Here is a 14,627-nt window from a genome sequence, read left to right as displayed (position 1 = left end):
TCCACTCTCTTACTTGAAGTATGTTGTCACATGACGACAACATGGGCTGACCTGTTTGATGCGGTCCCAGTTGGATTTGGCCAAGTTAAAGCTGCAAGTGGTTGCACCTGCTTGGTAGCCCACCACACAAAGATTGGTCAAGGAAGTGAAGCCCTCGGCTTTGGCCGTTACACGGTACTCGCCAGGGTTTAGCAGTCGCCAGTACTCTCCACTTGATGCTACAATGAGATAGAGGGGAGACATGTTGGCACATTGGCCTCGATTGTAATATGTGATTTTGATCTCACTTGTGGTGACGTCGTGGTTTATCCCCTCCACAGACACGGTGGCGTTGGCAAGCGGGTTGCCCTGCTCATCTTTCACAATACCTCGAATGCCACGATGAACCTACACACGAACAGTTAAATTAGTCAAACTTAAGGACAGTTTCTATTTACAGTTTTCCCATGACAACCTACAATTCCAAAGGCACAACTTTTCATTATTCCCAGTCTATTTCAGGAGTTCATTACTTTTAAACTGTTTGTAGGGACTGAGTAGGTCCAACCTGCTCCATGAAGATTAGCATGGCTTCTCGGTTCTTCTGCCATTCTCGCTGTAGCTCACTCTCATGAGGAAATTTATCACATCCCAGGAAAATGGACAGCTCCAAGCAGTTGGTATGCAAGTAGCTAAAGTCATTCATGCCTAGAGAGAGAGAAACATTATCAAAACTTAGATCTTATGTGTGTCCAGTTGTCAACCAGTAAACCGACTGCCCTCTGCTTACTTCCGGTTATTGGCTTCCATTTGGCTCTGTTGATGATGCCGTGCGCCCCTGCAGTGACGTCCCCATGGCAAGAACCATGGTAGTTGTGTGTCATGGTGAGATGTGTGGATGCATAGGACACTGCTAACCACCTGAAGAGGGATTCATCTGCAATCTCTCGTAACTCCTCAGGCTCAGCGTAATGGTAGCCACCGCTCCTCTCCCTTTCATCCTCTTCTTCCCTGTGGCCGTAACCTTGGTGGTAGCTGGGATCGTAGCCGTGGTCATAACCTTGGCCGTGGTCATAACCGTGGTCGTAGCCATGTCCGTGGTCATAGCCGTGTCCCTGGTCGTATCCATGTCCTCCATCGTAGCCATGACCATGGTCATAGCCATGCCCCTGGTCGTAGCCTTGCCCTCTCCACTCCTCACGCTCTGGATAGCCTCTGTCACTCCAGTCTTGATCTGGTTCCTCCCGGTATCCGCGACCCCACTCTGTCACGTCGAAGGTCTCTTCCTCATACCTGCGTGAAATCATTTTAATGCAGAGGGTACTCAAATGTTGCACAACAATGAGATGTAAGGTCATACTGTCTCTTTTTGCGGCTATGGGGTATGTCCTCGGCAGGCTTGTTGGGACGTACGTTGTCGTAAGGGTAGGCCACAAATGACTCGCCACCCTGAAAGTTTGCCCCTAACACAAATGGATACCTTTCCATCCAAGAGATGATGGCTCTGGTTTCTGTAGCAATCTGGAATCGAACAGGAGGATCAAAACCACAAAAGATAAATGGAATATAGATACATTACAGTCGTGGGCTATTCAATTGTAACTGAGCCTTCAGTGGAGACCAATCAAGGGATAACCTCTAGTGTGGAAAAATGAGTCCCCAGAAGTGTTTAAAGACCTGTAGGTACCGGAGATCAGTGAGAAATAGGGAATGAATGGAGGCTGTCTAATGCTATGGGTGATGCCACCAAGGGTTAGTCCAGTTTCTTTTTACAGTCTATGGGTCTAATGATTCTCTTAATATTCAATCTAACTTAATTTACCATCATTATCAATCACATAACTAATCTAGAAACCTCAATTCCATGTAAGCTATACAGTAAAATGGCCTGCTGCCCCCTGAAAGACCACCCACTCAAGCAATCGTCTAGAATAAAATCCACAACACTTACAGAGCTGTTATGCAATAGGTTGTCAGGTATGGGAACATGGTGGTTGGGGAACAGTTTGGGCACCATGCCTCTCTCTTCTGCATCCCACAGGATCCTGTTTAGATCTGGAAAGTTCTGGAAAATATCAAAGCCATCGTTTGTAAAATGGCCGGTGCGCCATCCGCTCAGCTCCGAACCCTGCAGTGGGAAATGTGCATCAAGACACAGGCAACCAAATTATCTATCATTCACCTTCATTCGCTGGTATTTCCTGTCTAGTTTACTCACGGCTTGAAAGGCTTCTTCATGTCCGTCAGGGTTGAGTGACGGCACCAAGTGGATGCGTATTCCATCCACCAGCCTCTGCGCTCGTGGGTTTCTGTCTCTATATTCCTTGCACAGGTACTGCATGAGAAGCAGGATCATTTCCCGGCCTACTGCCTCGTTACCGTGCAGACCGGCTGTGTAACGAATCTCCGGCTCACCTGCACAAAATGGCAATCGGGACTGTAGTGGTCCATCAATGATTAAACAATGACTCAATCTGGCGTCACTCGTTACAATCACCATTCATTCAAACTGTTGAAAAGATCCTATTTTAACTACTGGAAATACACATTTTAACTTTAGCCAGTGAAATGTGAAATGCTCACCTATTTCATGCTCTGTAGGATTGCCAGAGATCACCATAGCCATCATGTCCAATCCCTTGGAGCTGCGGCCCAGACTGTAGATGTTGGTGATGTTTGGACATTCATCATGCACTGACTTCATAAGCTGAACGACACATAGAAATTCAGGCTTTGTGCGTCTGTTGTTTGTCTTTATTGTTTGAACACATGCAGCTTCCTAAAACTTGAATTTCGACACATCTTTTGATGTTCAGGGACCAGAAGACCTGACCATAATTGAAAAAGTGTTGGATGTCATCATTGCTTTGATTTTACGGAATACCTACTGAAACCATTTCTGAGTAGCTGTGATGCTTAAACTTCAGGTAATCAACTGGAGTCACTTCATTTTGCCTGTAGTGGACTGCATCTGGATCTGTATAAGCGGGAAGTGGTGGAAAAAATTAAGAACCGTGGCGTTTCGGGCATGAATGACTGTGGGAAAACAACCACGCTGACAATGATTTTAAAATTCATTCATTCATTCATTTTCCATGCTGATTTTTCCTCACAAGGGTCGTGGAGGTGCTGGAGCCTATCACCTTTACTTAGCTTTCAATATAGAAACTGTTTTTAAGAAAAATTGTATAGCTCTAGATTTTATACAGTTGTGGTCAAAAGTTTACGTACACTTGTGAAGAACATAATGTCATGGCTCTCTTGAGTTTCCAGTTATTTCTACAACTCTGATTTTTCTCCGATAGAGTGATTGGAACAGATACTTCTTTGTCACAAAAAAACATTCATGAAATTTGGTTCTTTTATGACTTTATTATGGGTTAACAGAAAAAGTGATCAAATCTGCTGGGTCAAAAATATACATACAGCAACACGAATTAGCAATTACTTGTGAGTGATTATTGACTTGAACAATCATTGACTTGAACAAGTCAGGAAAGTCACTTGGAGCCATTTCAAAGCAGCTGCAGGTCCCAAGAGCAACAGTGCAAACAATTGTTTGTAAGTATAAAGTGCATGGCACTGTTTTGTCGCTGCCACGATCAGGAAGAAAACGCAAGCTATCACCTGCTGCTGAGAGAAAATTGGTCAGGAGGGTGAAGATTCAACCGAGAATCACCAAAAAGCAGATCTGCCAAGAATTAGAAGCTGCTGGAACACAGGTGTCAGTGTCCACAGTCAAGCGTGTTTTGCATCTCCATGGACTGAGAGGCTGCCGTGCAAGAAGGAAGCCCTTGCTCCAAAAGCGGCACCTTAAGGCTTGACTGAAGTTTGCTGTTGATCACATGGACAAAAGTAAGAACTTCTGGAGGAAAGTTCTGTGGTCAGACAAAACAAAAATTGAGCTGTTTGGCCACAATGCCCAGCAATATGTTTGGAGGAGAAAAGGTGAGGCCTTTAACCCCAAGTACACCATGCCTACTGTCAAGCACAGTAGTGGTAGTATTATGCTGTGGGGCTGTTTTGCTCCCAATGGAACTGGTGCTTAATTGAGAGTAAATGGGATGAAGAAGGAGGATTACCTTCAAATTCATCAAGATAACGTCATCAGCCCGAAGATTGGGTCTTGGGCGCAGTTGGGTGTTCCAACAGGACAATGACCCCAAACACACATCAAAAGTGGTAATGGAATGGCTAAATCAGGCTACAATTAAGGTTTTCGAATGGCCTTCCCAAAGTCCTGACTTGAACTTGTGGGCAATGCTGAAGAAACAAGTCCATGTCAGAAAGCCATCAAATTTAACTGAACTGCACCAATTCTGTCAAGAGGAGTGGTCAAAGATTCAACCAGAAGCTTGCCAGAAGCTTGTAGATGGCTACCAAAAAGCGCCTAATTGAAGTGAAAACGGCCAAGGGACATGTTACCAAATATTAGCGCTGCTGTATGTATATTTTTGACCCAGCAGATTTGATCACTTTTTTCTGTTCACCCATAATAAAGTCATAAAAGAACCGAACTTCATGAATGTTTTTTGTGACAAAGAAGTATCTGTTCCAATCAGAGAAAAATCAGAGTTGTAGAAATAACTGGAAACTCAAGAGAGCCATGACATTATGTTCTTCACAAGTGTATGTAAACTTTTGACCACAACTGTACATATTAATTATGTATATACTGTATATAGTGTAACAAGGTGGAAGGTTGGGGTGCCCAATTTTCCTACAGTCTCAAACGCATCATGCCTAATTGACTTCCACTCCTCCATAGATACATTTTAAAATCTCCTGTCTTCTAGACCAGTGTTTTTCTACCTTTTCTGAGTCACAGCATGTTTTTACATTGGAACAAATCTCGTGGCACACCAAAAACCAAAAATGTTCCAAAGTTACTTTATGTACATTATTTTTAATTAGAAATAATTTTTCAATATTTATACTTACTCAGAGTGAAACTTGAGCCTGTTTAGATGAACACAAAGCCGATATCCTGCCAGGAATCTTCTTCAACAGCACGCAGTCTCACTCTATTTATTTATTTATTTTTAAATAGCAGTTAGGCTTGAAAAGCTCCAAGTTATCAGACGGGGGACTTTAGAAATGTCTTTATACGCATCAGGGCCAAGCATCCCGCTGACAATGGCTTTGCAGGCAGGTAGTATTAATGTCTCTGCCCTGGGACTTTTTGGATTTAGCAACAAGTTCAGCAACAAGGTAACTGGCTTTGAAGGCTTTCTAATTTACCAATATAATTTTTCTTAAAATTTTTTTTTTTTTTTTTTAAAGTTTTCACAAAGGCAAACAAAATAGTCCATCAACTTGTTTTGAAGCGCCGGAAGTTTTGTTTGGAGATGACGTTTAAACTTGCTTGGCACCATGGCGATGTTGGATAGCTGTTCGTGTCGCATTCAGGAACTGCTCGGATTTCTAGCCGTCAGCCACCTTGCTGTCCTCAACAATGTGTTGGAATAAAACACATTGGAATAAAACACAGAGAGGAGGATTGACGGTCATTACATGCTGTATGGATAAGCTAGCTGAATGCTAGAAATCCGAGCAGTTCTTGAACGCAACACGAGCAATACCTCGCTCATTTGCACACGACCGCAACCTTCTACCTACTCTTTCTTTCCTACTGCAACTCTGCCCGACGACGTAAAAAAAAGAAAGAAAAAATGCGACATTAAATAATTTCTCGCCTGTTCTAGACCTAAACAATAAAACAACTACATGCTACATTGATGTATTAATAGCATCTGTTTGACTTTGACAATAACATAAATACTGTAAATCTTATGAAAATCTGTTGAGAAATGATTAATTGCAATATCAGTGACGCTCCTTCCAATGTGGCTGCCAGTTAGGTATCAGTTAGTGTTCGTCAGAGGTGGGTAAAGTAGCCAAAAATTTCACTCCTGTTAGATTTGCGTTACTTCTAAATTATATTACTCAAATAAAAGTAAGTCATCCAAAAATTTACTCAAGTACAAGTTAGAAAATATTCGTTGAAAAGAATACTCACAGTTACTTACAGTGTTACTCTTATCTATAGAAGTAGTATAGTAGTAACTATGCGTACTACTGTATCTGATTTTTAAAAGAAAATTTAAAAAATTTTCTCAGCACAACTTTATCTCTATGAACTACTACTATAACCTATTACTTGACCATTTTAGGACAAAAAGATGATACAAAAAAATCGAATTCAAACCAGAACAACACTATGAAACATCACCCAAGGTAGCAGAGTGAGATTAGTGTTTCTTCTTCACAAAAAGTATTGAGTGGTAAAACTACTCTAAGAAGTACATTTTTCTCAAAATGTAATGAAGTAAATCTCACGCGTTATTACCCACCTCCGGTGTTTATCATCTGTGAGTGTTAATTTGTGTCTTGTTCAGCCGAGGGCGCCGTTAAATAAATTGAGGCCTCAGGATTTTTTTTTTTTTTTTTTTAACTCGTGAGGGTGCCGCCCCCTGGAGAAAGTCACACGGGGCAGCATCCCAATGTTGCCCGTATCAAAAACTCCACTCTATGTGCGTGCATGTATTGCATATGGCGGAAAACATGGACAAGACTGAAAAAGCAGTTTCTGCTCTTGCACTCCTCTTTAAAAGAAACTGCTGGATTTTAAGCCAAAACAACTGTTGTGTTCTATAGAACAATATATCTACATGCTGCCATAGCAGATTCATGGTGCATTAAGCCCCCAAACTATTTTTAAATTTGTCCATTTTCCCCTGGAAACCCCCGTTTACAGACGTCGCGCAACTGCTTTGGTTCCACCCAGCCATAAAAAACGAAGGTAATTAATTATATTTATTATTCAAAATGTCTGTCATTTTTAGCTTGGAATCATTAATTGATGTGTAATATTTAGTTTAAAAAATGACTTAAAATTTTTTTTTTTTTTTTACTTTTAAACAAATGACGTCACAATGAAAAAAATGGCATCTGTAAAAAAAAGTCACGGATATCTACCTCATAACTATCGCTTAATTGTATGTTTTTTTGTTGCTGTCGCATTTTCTCTGATATGTTAGGTGATAAATAATCGATCCAAACAAAGAAAAATCGGAGGGAAAAAAAAAAAAAACGTTTAAAAGGATAGATATATGAAAAAGAGAATCTTGACCAATCCTTGATGTCTGCGATTTCTGCATCGCGACCCTTGTTATATTACCATGTTTCACCCATAAAATCCCCCAAGAATCCAACTGTGGCCATTCACGGCTGTGTCTTGACCAGAGGTTGCGCTAGACATTTTCGTTGTCTGTCATTTTGACTGACAGGGTCATAAAAATCCGGTCATAGTCTATTTTTACCCGTCACTTAAATTTTTAAAATGATAATGATGACATATTCAATAGTTTAGTTTTTATTCATTTTTAATTAATATTGTAACGCTTGCTTGGCGGCGAAAAATTAGACACGGAAGTCGTGGTATTTTTCTCCCTTTTTACTCTGCTTACCGCCAACAACTCCGCCCCCAAAGAAAAAGAGGCAACGATATAGACCCCAATCACCAACGTCACACAATGATCTTAATTGTGGTTGTCAGCTCAAAATATTCTAAATATATATTAAATGCATCTTACCAGATATAAAATGACTACTACATAGTCTGTGGTGATCGTTTGGTGCCCAGATTTCTTGTCGAATTACAGCAGTCCATCTCGCTCTCATCTTCGGGTCTCTCAGAATACGGTAGAACTTAAGTCTCTCCGTCTATCTTCTCTGTTACAGCAACCAACCGCCACACACGCCTTCACCATTTTGATTATTAATATTAACGAGCAGAAAAACACGCCGTAATAGGAGGCATGTACGTAGCGGTAATGTGTAAACATGACGATATGGCGGCTCCAGTCAGGGGGGCGGAGTTGTGACGTCATGTGATTGGGGTCTATCAATCTTGTCCATCAATTGGATGACGCACTGGCACACCGGGTGCACCAATAAGAACCTCGCGTTGATGTGTCAATCACGGTGCCGCCGCCAGACCCCGGTGACGCTACAATATTCTGACAGAAGAGCCAACGACGTCATGCATTAAGAGAGACAATAGCTAATTAATATGCTAACTCGCCACCCTGTGGTCTGGGGTGTGAATTGCAACCTGTCAAAATGACGGACGGACTTCAGCTTTTTCCGTCACCGTTTTAAAAAACTGGTCAACGACGGAAAATATCCGGTTAACGCGACCCCTGGTCTTGACACTCAGTGATACATGCTACATGGAGTTTTTGGATCGAAACAAGGTAAGTACGCGATAATATCTTGTTAAAGTCATAGCGTCTGTAATTCTGCTCTCGTGTGCTCAGCTCCAGATAATGTTTTGCTGTTTAATTTTTTTTAATTTTTTTTTAAAATGCCCTCCTGTTCAAAAGTTTTCTTCCCCCAGAGATTTTAAGCTTTCCAATGATAGAGACATGGACATGGATGACATGGATGGACACATGCATATCGGATAATTTTGAAATTTGGCCAAATTGGGGGTCTCAGAGCGGAATTTCAAGTCACCTGAGTGTTTTCCGCCATATACTTTGTGTTGCACTCACCAGGCAATGGACAGCCTAGAATCTCCAGTCTCATACATAGAGTGCCATTCCAGCTTTGCGGGATGATTCTGATGTAGCGGGCCACTACTGGCTCCGCTAGCTGGTTCAAGACTGGAGTATCTCTATCACTATTTCCAAAAAACAGCTGGAAAGAGGACAAAGAAAATAAGATTAAAAAATAGTAATGATTTATAAAATGGTAGGATTTGGGAAAGTCACATTCTTTTTCTTGAGCTCACCCAGTCAGCATAACCGTCATGGATGGGAGTCCATTCCCTACTGTCATTGCTGAAAGCCAGGAAGTATGATGTCACAAAGTCACTCCTGCAATATTTTCAAGGAGGCACAATGGGAGTCAATGGGCAATGGTCAAAGTGAGGTTTATTATTTTTCTATGTGTATTTTTGCATCTCACTCATTCTGCGAGTCTCGACCCTGAGTTATGACTCCCGTGAACTCGGTCTCACTGCGAGCGTCAACCTCAAACCAGTGAACTTTGTCCTCCGAGTTTGCACACCACGCTCCGCCTCGAGGGTTATCTTCATCATCAGATCCCTGGAGTCAACAAGTACAAAGTACATACAACAATGCACAAAATCTACCTATGATGTCTGCTGTTGACTATTTTGTTCGTGTGTTTACAGACATGAATACCGTAATTTTTGGTGTATAAGCCGCTACTTTTTTCCCTCATTTTGAATCCTGCGGCCTATAGTCCCGCCTGGCTTATTTGTTGATTCATTTGGGTTAATTAATAGATAACACTTAACACTTTATTTGACAGCGGTGTCATAAGACTGCCATAATTATGACATGACACTATTTTGAGCATTAATGAATGCTTATGTCATTAAGTGTCATTCGGCAAATTATCTCACTAACTCCATTATGTCCAGCTCAGATATTTTACATCCATTCAAAAGTGAGATAATTTGACACATAGACTTCATAATGTATGACACATTCCCCATTCACTGCGTTTCACCTTCCCGAAGGGGGCCTTCCAACACTCCGCTTCATTTATTAGCAGTCACATGCAGGGATCTAACACCGGACTTAGGTTGAAAAAGTATGAAAGCTGTACTGCATACAAACAGGAAGGATTGTCTCAGGAGTGATTTCTTCGAGGATTTAAGTTATTATATTTGTCGTACCATGCATACGTTTTGAAACGTGAAAAAAAATCAATGGGAGAAATTAGCCGCTACAGCATTGGCATTATACTTGGCAATATTTACGTAAAATAAATGCTACCTGAACGGTTTTATTGCTTTTAACCAAGAATCGAGAATCTTTTACGTCCATGCCTATAAAAAAAAAAAAAAAGAATCAGGTATTTAAGCATTTATTCACAAGAATTTTCAACTGAAAAAGCTCTCTGTTTACATAAGGCGGCCACTAATTTCCTTACTGACTAGCCTCATAGTCCGCAATATTTACATCAAATAAATGCTACCTGCACAGTTTTTTTTTTTTGCTTTTAACCAAGAATTGAGACTGTTTACGTCCATATCTATAAAGAATTCAGGGATTCAAGCATTTATTCACAAGAATTTTCACTGTAAAAAGCTCTTTGTCTGTGTTTCCACTCAGTCAGCTTTGACAGAGATACGCGCCCTATGAATCTTCACAGTGTCCTGTCAATACATAATGAAGTCTATACTTGACATCTGTTATAAGCATTCATTAATCCTCATGGGAGTGTCATGCCATAATTATGATGGTCTTATGGTAGTCTTATAGCGCCACTGTCAAATAAACTGTTACCAAATACAATAACAGCAATTAATGAACCAACTGGAACACTAATTGAAGAAATAATTAGCACAAAAGAAAAAAATTGATTGTTATTTATATCGCTAGCACTGCAATGCATGCTAGGAGGCATTTTGGACGACAGCAGAGGTTGATTGTCTCCGCCAAGGGAGCAGTGATGATCAAATGAAGCTCCCAGAAGCAATGAAGCTTCAAAGTGGTTCATTTGGTCTTAAGACAGTCTTTTGATGTCGCTCTCAAATAAAGTGTTACCGGTTCATATCTTTTGCTATAAATATCCCATTATACGGTGAGGACAGCTGCGCCTTATAGTCCATTGCGGCTTATCTATGAACAAATACCTTTTTCGTGTCAAATTTGGTAGGCGGGGGCTTATAGTCAGGTGCGCCGTATAGTCCGAAAATTATGATAAGTTGATGCTGTGCTGTGTTCACACCCAGGTTGTATACCTGCATGTTGAGGCGTGCTCTCTGAGGTGCGAAATCATACTGAGACATAGAGGAGGCGGAAAGCTGATCTGGCTCGATCCGATGGGACTCCATCCCCAAGGGAGGACATTCTGACACAAGCACACACAGCATAGAACAAATAGTCATACAAAAAGAAAGCTCACATGAAGTTTTCCAGACTTTGGAGGGCATTTAACTTACTCTTTGGTTCTTTGTAGACACGTGGTCTGTTCCTGGCACGCTCCTCGGCCTCCTTCAGTTTCTTCGCTCTTTCTAACAGAGGTCAGAAAAACAGTCCTTTTAAGAAAATTATTCCCCCACATTTGTCCCAAAATCTCTCCTCTCTTCCTTAACCAAGAACTCATTGCTGTTTTTGCACATTAGCCATGCCGAAAGCCTCCATGAAGCAGTAAAAACACACCACAGACTCCCAAGTGTGCACTAGCCAAACCTACCCATTTGACATTATTTTAATGTTCCTTGGAACTGGATTTCACAATGCTTTTATGGCTCTTTCTAAATTTAACTTATCATTGACACACTGTCAGTTATGCATGAATGGTGGAGTGATATACAGCATAATGTGCAATAACAAAACCCAACCTCTTTCAACCTGATAGCAAATACACCTTTAATAGTGCGCATTGAAAATATGAAACATTATTCTTAAAAGTTATGTTGAAACAAAATATAAGTTTTCATAAGAATAGTGTATAGTATGTAAAGATCATGGCTCTTTTTATTTTTACTACTTTTTTTCTTAAAGTGAGCTGAAATTGCTGATACAACAGAAACCAGTTAAACCACAATGTAAAGGGGCAGTCAGCCCAGTATATCACAATGGTAATTTTTTTGTTATAAAACGACATTTAGTAGACAAGGCAGCATATTTGCAAAACTGATGTTATGACTGGGCAATGACAAAATTGCCGTAACAACATTTCATTCATGAAAATGACATTAGTACTTCACAGTCTACACCACTGTGCTCACAAAAGTGAGAAATATTTGACTTCAAGGTGAAATTTCAAAATAAAACTTTGTGACACTCTACGTTAGAAGGGTGACAATATCTCAAAATAGTGATGTAAATCGATGATTTTTTTATCTCACAAGGTTTTTGATATGCTCACGCCAAGAGTTGATATATCGTTTTAAAATGGTGTTGCAGTTTAAAATAAATAAATAAATAAAGGAGCCAACAGGTTGCTACCAAAATCTCTCTCTAGAACAATGTCTATGTTTGCTCTAGGCTGCCATTGATGGTGCCAGACATCCAAATCATTTTGACTGGGAGAGGGCGAATAAACCTTCGTCCAATGTGACAATGTCCCGAAATGAACAGAAAGTGACTTAAAATCAGCGGGAAGTAACGCGAAAATGCAAACAAAATCAACCATGAGTGACCCGGTAATGCCTCAAAATCAATCAGAAATTACCCGAAATTAAACAGAAGTGAAACAAAAGCAGTAGAAAATGACCCATAAATATGAAAATTAACAGGAAGCGACTTAAAATCATCAGAAAGTGACCCAGAAATGCCACAAAATCAACATGTAGTGACCCAGAATTACCAGGAGGTAAACTGCAAATTCCCCCCCCAAATTTTTTTTAACTCATTGGCTGCCATTGACGGCCATAGACGTCCGATCCGTTTAAAGTGGGAGGGATGGCAGCGGAAGTTTTATTAGTAGTATTGTCGAACATCATATAATGATTTCCTGACCCATGTATTGATAATTGTTGTATCATGAGGTAATCGTATCGTGAGCCTTATACAGTGGTATGAAAAAGTATCTGAACCTTTTGAAATTTCTCACATTTCTGCATAAAATCACTATCAAATGTGATCTGATCTTTGTCAAAATCAAACAGATGAAAAAAAAAGTGTATGCTTTAACTAAAAGCACCCAAATATTTTATGAGGATAGTATGCAAACAATGACAGATGGGGAAAAAATAAATAAATAAGTGAACCATCACATTTAATATTTTGTGCCCCCCCAAAAGCAGCAATAACTAATCTTGGCCCATTCTTCTTTATAAAACTCTGTAGTTCAGTCAGATACCTGGGATGTCTGGCATGAATCGCTGTAATTATGCTCATGCCATAGCATCTCAATGGGGTTCAAGTCTGGACTTTGACTTGGCCACTCCAGAAAGTATATTTTGTTCTTCTGAAACCATTCTGAAGTTGATTTACTTCTGTGTTTTGGATCATTGTCTTGTTGCAGCATCTATCGTCTTTTTAGCTTCAACTGTCGGACAGACGGCCTCGGGTTTTCCTGTAAAACATCCTGATAAACATTTGAATTCATTCTTCCATTAATGATTGCAAGTTGTCCAGGCCCTGAGGCAGCAAAACAGCCCCAAATCATGATGTTCCCTCCACCATGCTTCACGTTGGGGATGAGGTGTTGATGTTGGTGAGCTGTTCCATTTTTCCTCCACACATGACGTTGTGTGTTACTCCCAAACAATTCAACTTTGGTTTCATCAGTCCACAAAATGTTTAGCCAAAACTTCTGTGGCGTGTCAAAGTGCCTCTTTGCGAACATTAAACGAGCAACAATGTTTTTATTTAGACAGCAGTATATTTAGACAGCAGTGTCTTCCTCCGTGGAGTCGTCCCATGAACACCATTGTTGGCCATACTTTTACATATAGTTGATGTGTGCACAGAGATATTGAACTGTGCAAGTGATTTTTCTAAGTCTTTAGCAGACCATCTAGGGTTCTTTTTTTAACTCTCTGAGTATCCTGCGCTGAACTCTTGGCCTCATCTTTGGTGGACGGCCACTCCTGGGGAGAAAAGCAATCGTGCCAAACTCTCTCCATTTGTAGACAACTTCTCTGACTGTCGATTGATGAACATCCAGACTTTAAGAGATGGTTTTGTATCCTTTCCCAGCTTTATACAAATCAACAATCCTTGATCGCAGGTCTTCAGACAGCTTTTTGATCGAGCCATGATGCACATCAGACAATGCTTCTCAAAACCTATAAATGTTTGGGTGGTTTTAGTTAGGGATGTCCCGATCCAGGTTTTTGCACTTCCGATCCTATACCGATATTGTTTTGCACTTCCGATCCCATACCGATACTGGCCGATACCGATACTGGCCTATCTGAGCATGTGTTAAAGTTTATTTAGCCTCCTTACTTAGTTGTCAGACTTATGTTGAAAAAGGTTTTAGTACTCTTGATAACAACTAGCCAGCTGAATTAGGTGAGTTTGAATAACACACAACGGTTGCTAACAAGAAACTGACCTGTTTATTCAGTGACAAACACAAAACATTATAGATAACAAACAGAAATGGCATAGTCAGTCAGTAAAACGTGCAAATAATATTGTAAACTGTCTTAAAAAAGCAAAACACACAAACAACCTCAGTGGAAAATCCCACAAACCCCTCAAGCTATTAGAGGCTTTTAATGTTTCGTGCATTAGTTACAAAAATTGTATAAAAAGCCTCTCAGGTTTAAATAAACGACTATTTCAGTATCAAGTTAACATTTTAAAACAGTAAATAAAATAAAGTCCCCATTCTGTATCAGCAGCTTTAAACTACATTCAATTCATTTAATTTTGCGAATCAACTGTTAAAGTTGTTAAAATTGGTCCCGTTATTCCATAATTTCCCTTCTGTCTCCTTTCGACATGTGAAAGTTTTAAAACTGTTTAAGATAGATTCAAGTCGTGATTTTGCCGATTTAGGAGTATTTTAGATAAAAACTTAATTAGGTTCGCTTAGAAGGTTCACAAAAGCCTACTAGGGAAGTCTCCTGCTTTAAGATGGCAGCTGTTTACTAACGCAACTAGTTTTCAATAGTTCAATTGTTAAGTCCGCGAATGCGGAAA

General features: G+C 40.2%; 1 protein-coding gene across 2 annotated transcripts in view; it reads right to left on the bottom strand.

Moving 5' to 3' along the window:
• aebp1b (AE binding protein 1b) overlaps window positions 1-14,627 on the bottom strand; it is a 35,925-nt gene that overhangs the window by 1,154 nt on the left and 20,144 nt on the right. For both annotated transcript variants that reach the window (XM_057831113.1, XM_057831112.1), the window contains 14 exons: window positions 10,964-11,035; window positions 10,763-10,872; window positions 8,953-9,092; window positions 8,777-8,861; window positions 8,538-8,682; window positions 2,868-2,956; window positions 2,563-2,686; window positions 2,198-2,394; window positions 1,931-2,107; window positions 1,340-1,500; window positions 770-1,272; window positions 548-687; window positions 288-387; window positions 52-218 (listed from right to left, as the gene is read on the bottom strand). In XM_057831113.1, coding sequence (XP_057687096.1) covers window positions 52-218; window positions 288-387; window positions 548-687; window positions 770-1,272; window positions 1,340-1,500; window positions 1,931-2,107; window positions 2,198-2,394; window positions 2,563-2,686; window positions 2,868-2,956; window positions 8,538-8,682; window positions 8,777-8,861; window positions 8,953-9,092; window positions 10,763-10,872; window positions 10,964-11,035 — 2,210 coding nt within the window. The remainder of the gene's footprint in view (window positions 1-51; window positions 219-287; window positions 388-547; window positions 688-769; window positions 1,273-1,339; window positions 1,501-1,930; window positions 2,108-2,197; window positions 2,395-2,562; window positions 2,687-2,867; window positions 2,957-8,537; window positions 8,683-8,776; window positions 8,862-8,952; window positions 9,093-10,762; window positions 10,873-10,963; window positions 11,036-14,627) is intronic.

The sequence above is a fragment of the Corythoichthys intestinalis genome, chromosome 3 (assembly GCF_030265065.1).
Source record: "Corythoichthys intestinalis isolate RoL2023-P3 chromosome 3, ASM3026506v1, whole genome shotgun sequence".
Lineage (NCBI taxonomy): Eukaryota > Metazoa > Chordata > Actinopteri > Syngnathiformes > Syngnathidae > Corythoichthys > Corythoichthys intestinalis.
The sequence above is the reverse complement of the archived record's forward strand: the minus strand, read 5'-3'. Positions and strand labels throughout refer to the sequence as shown.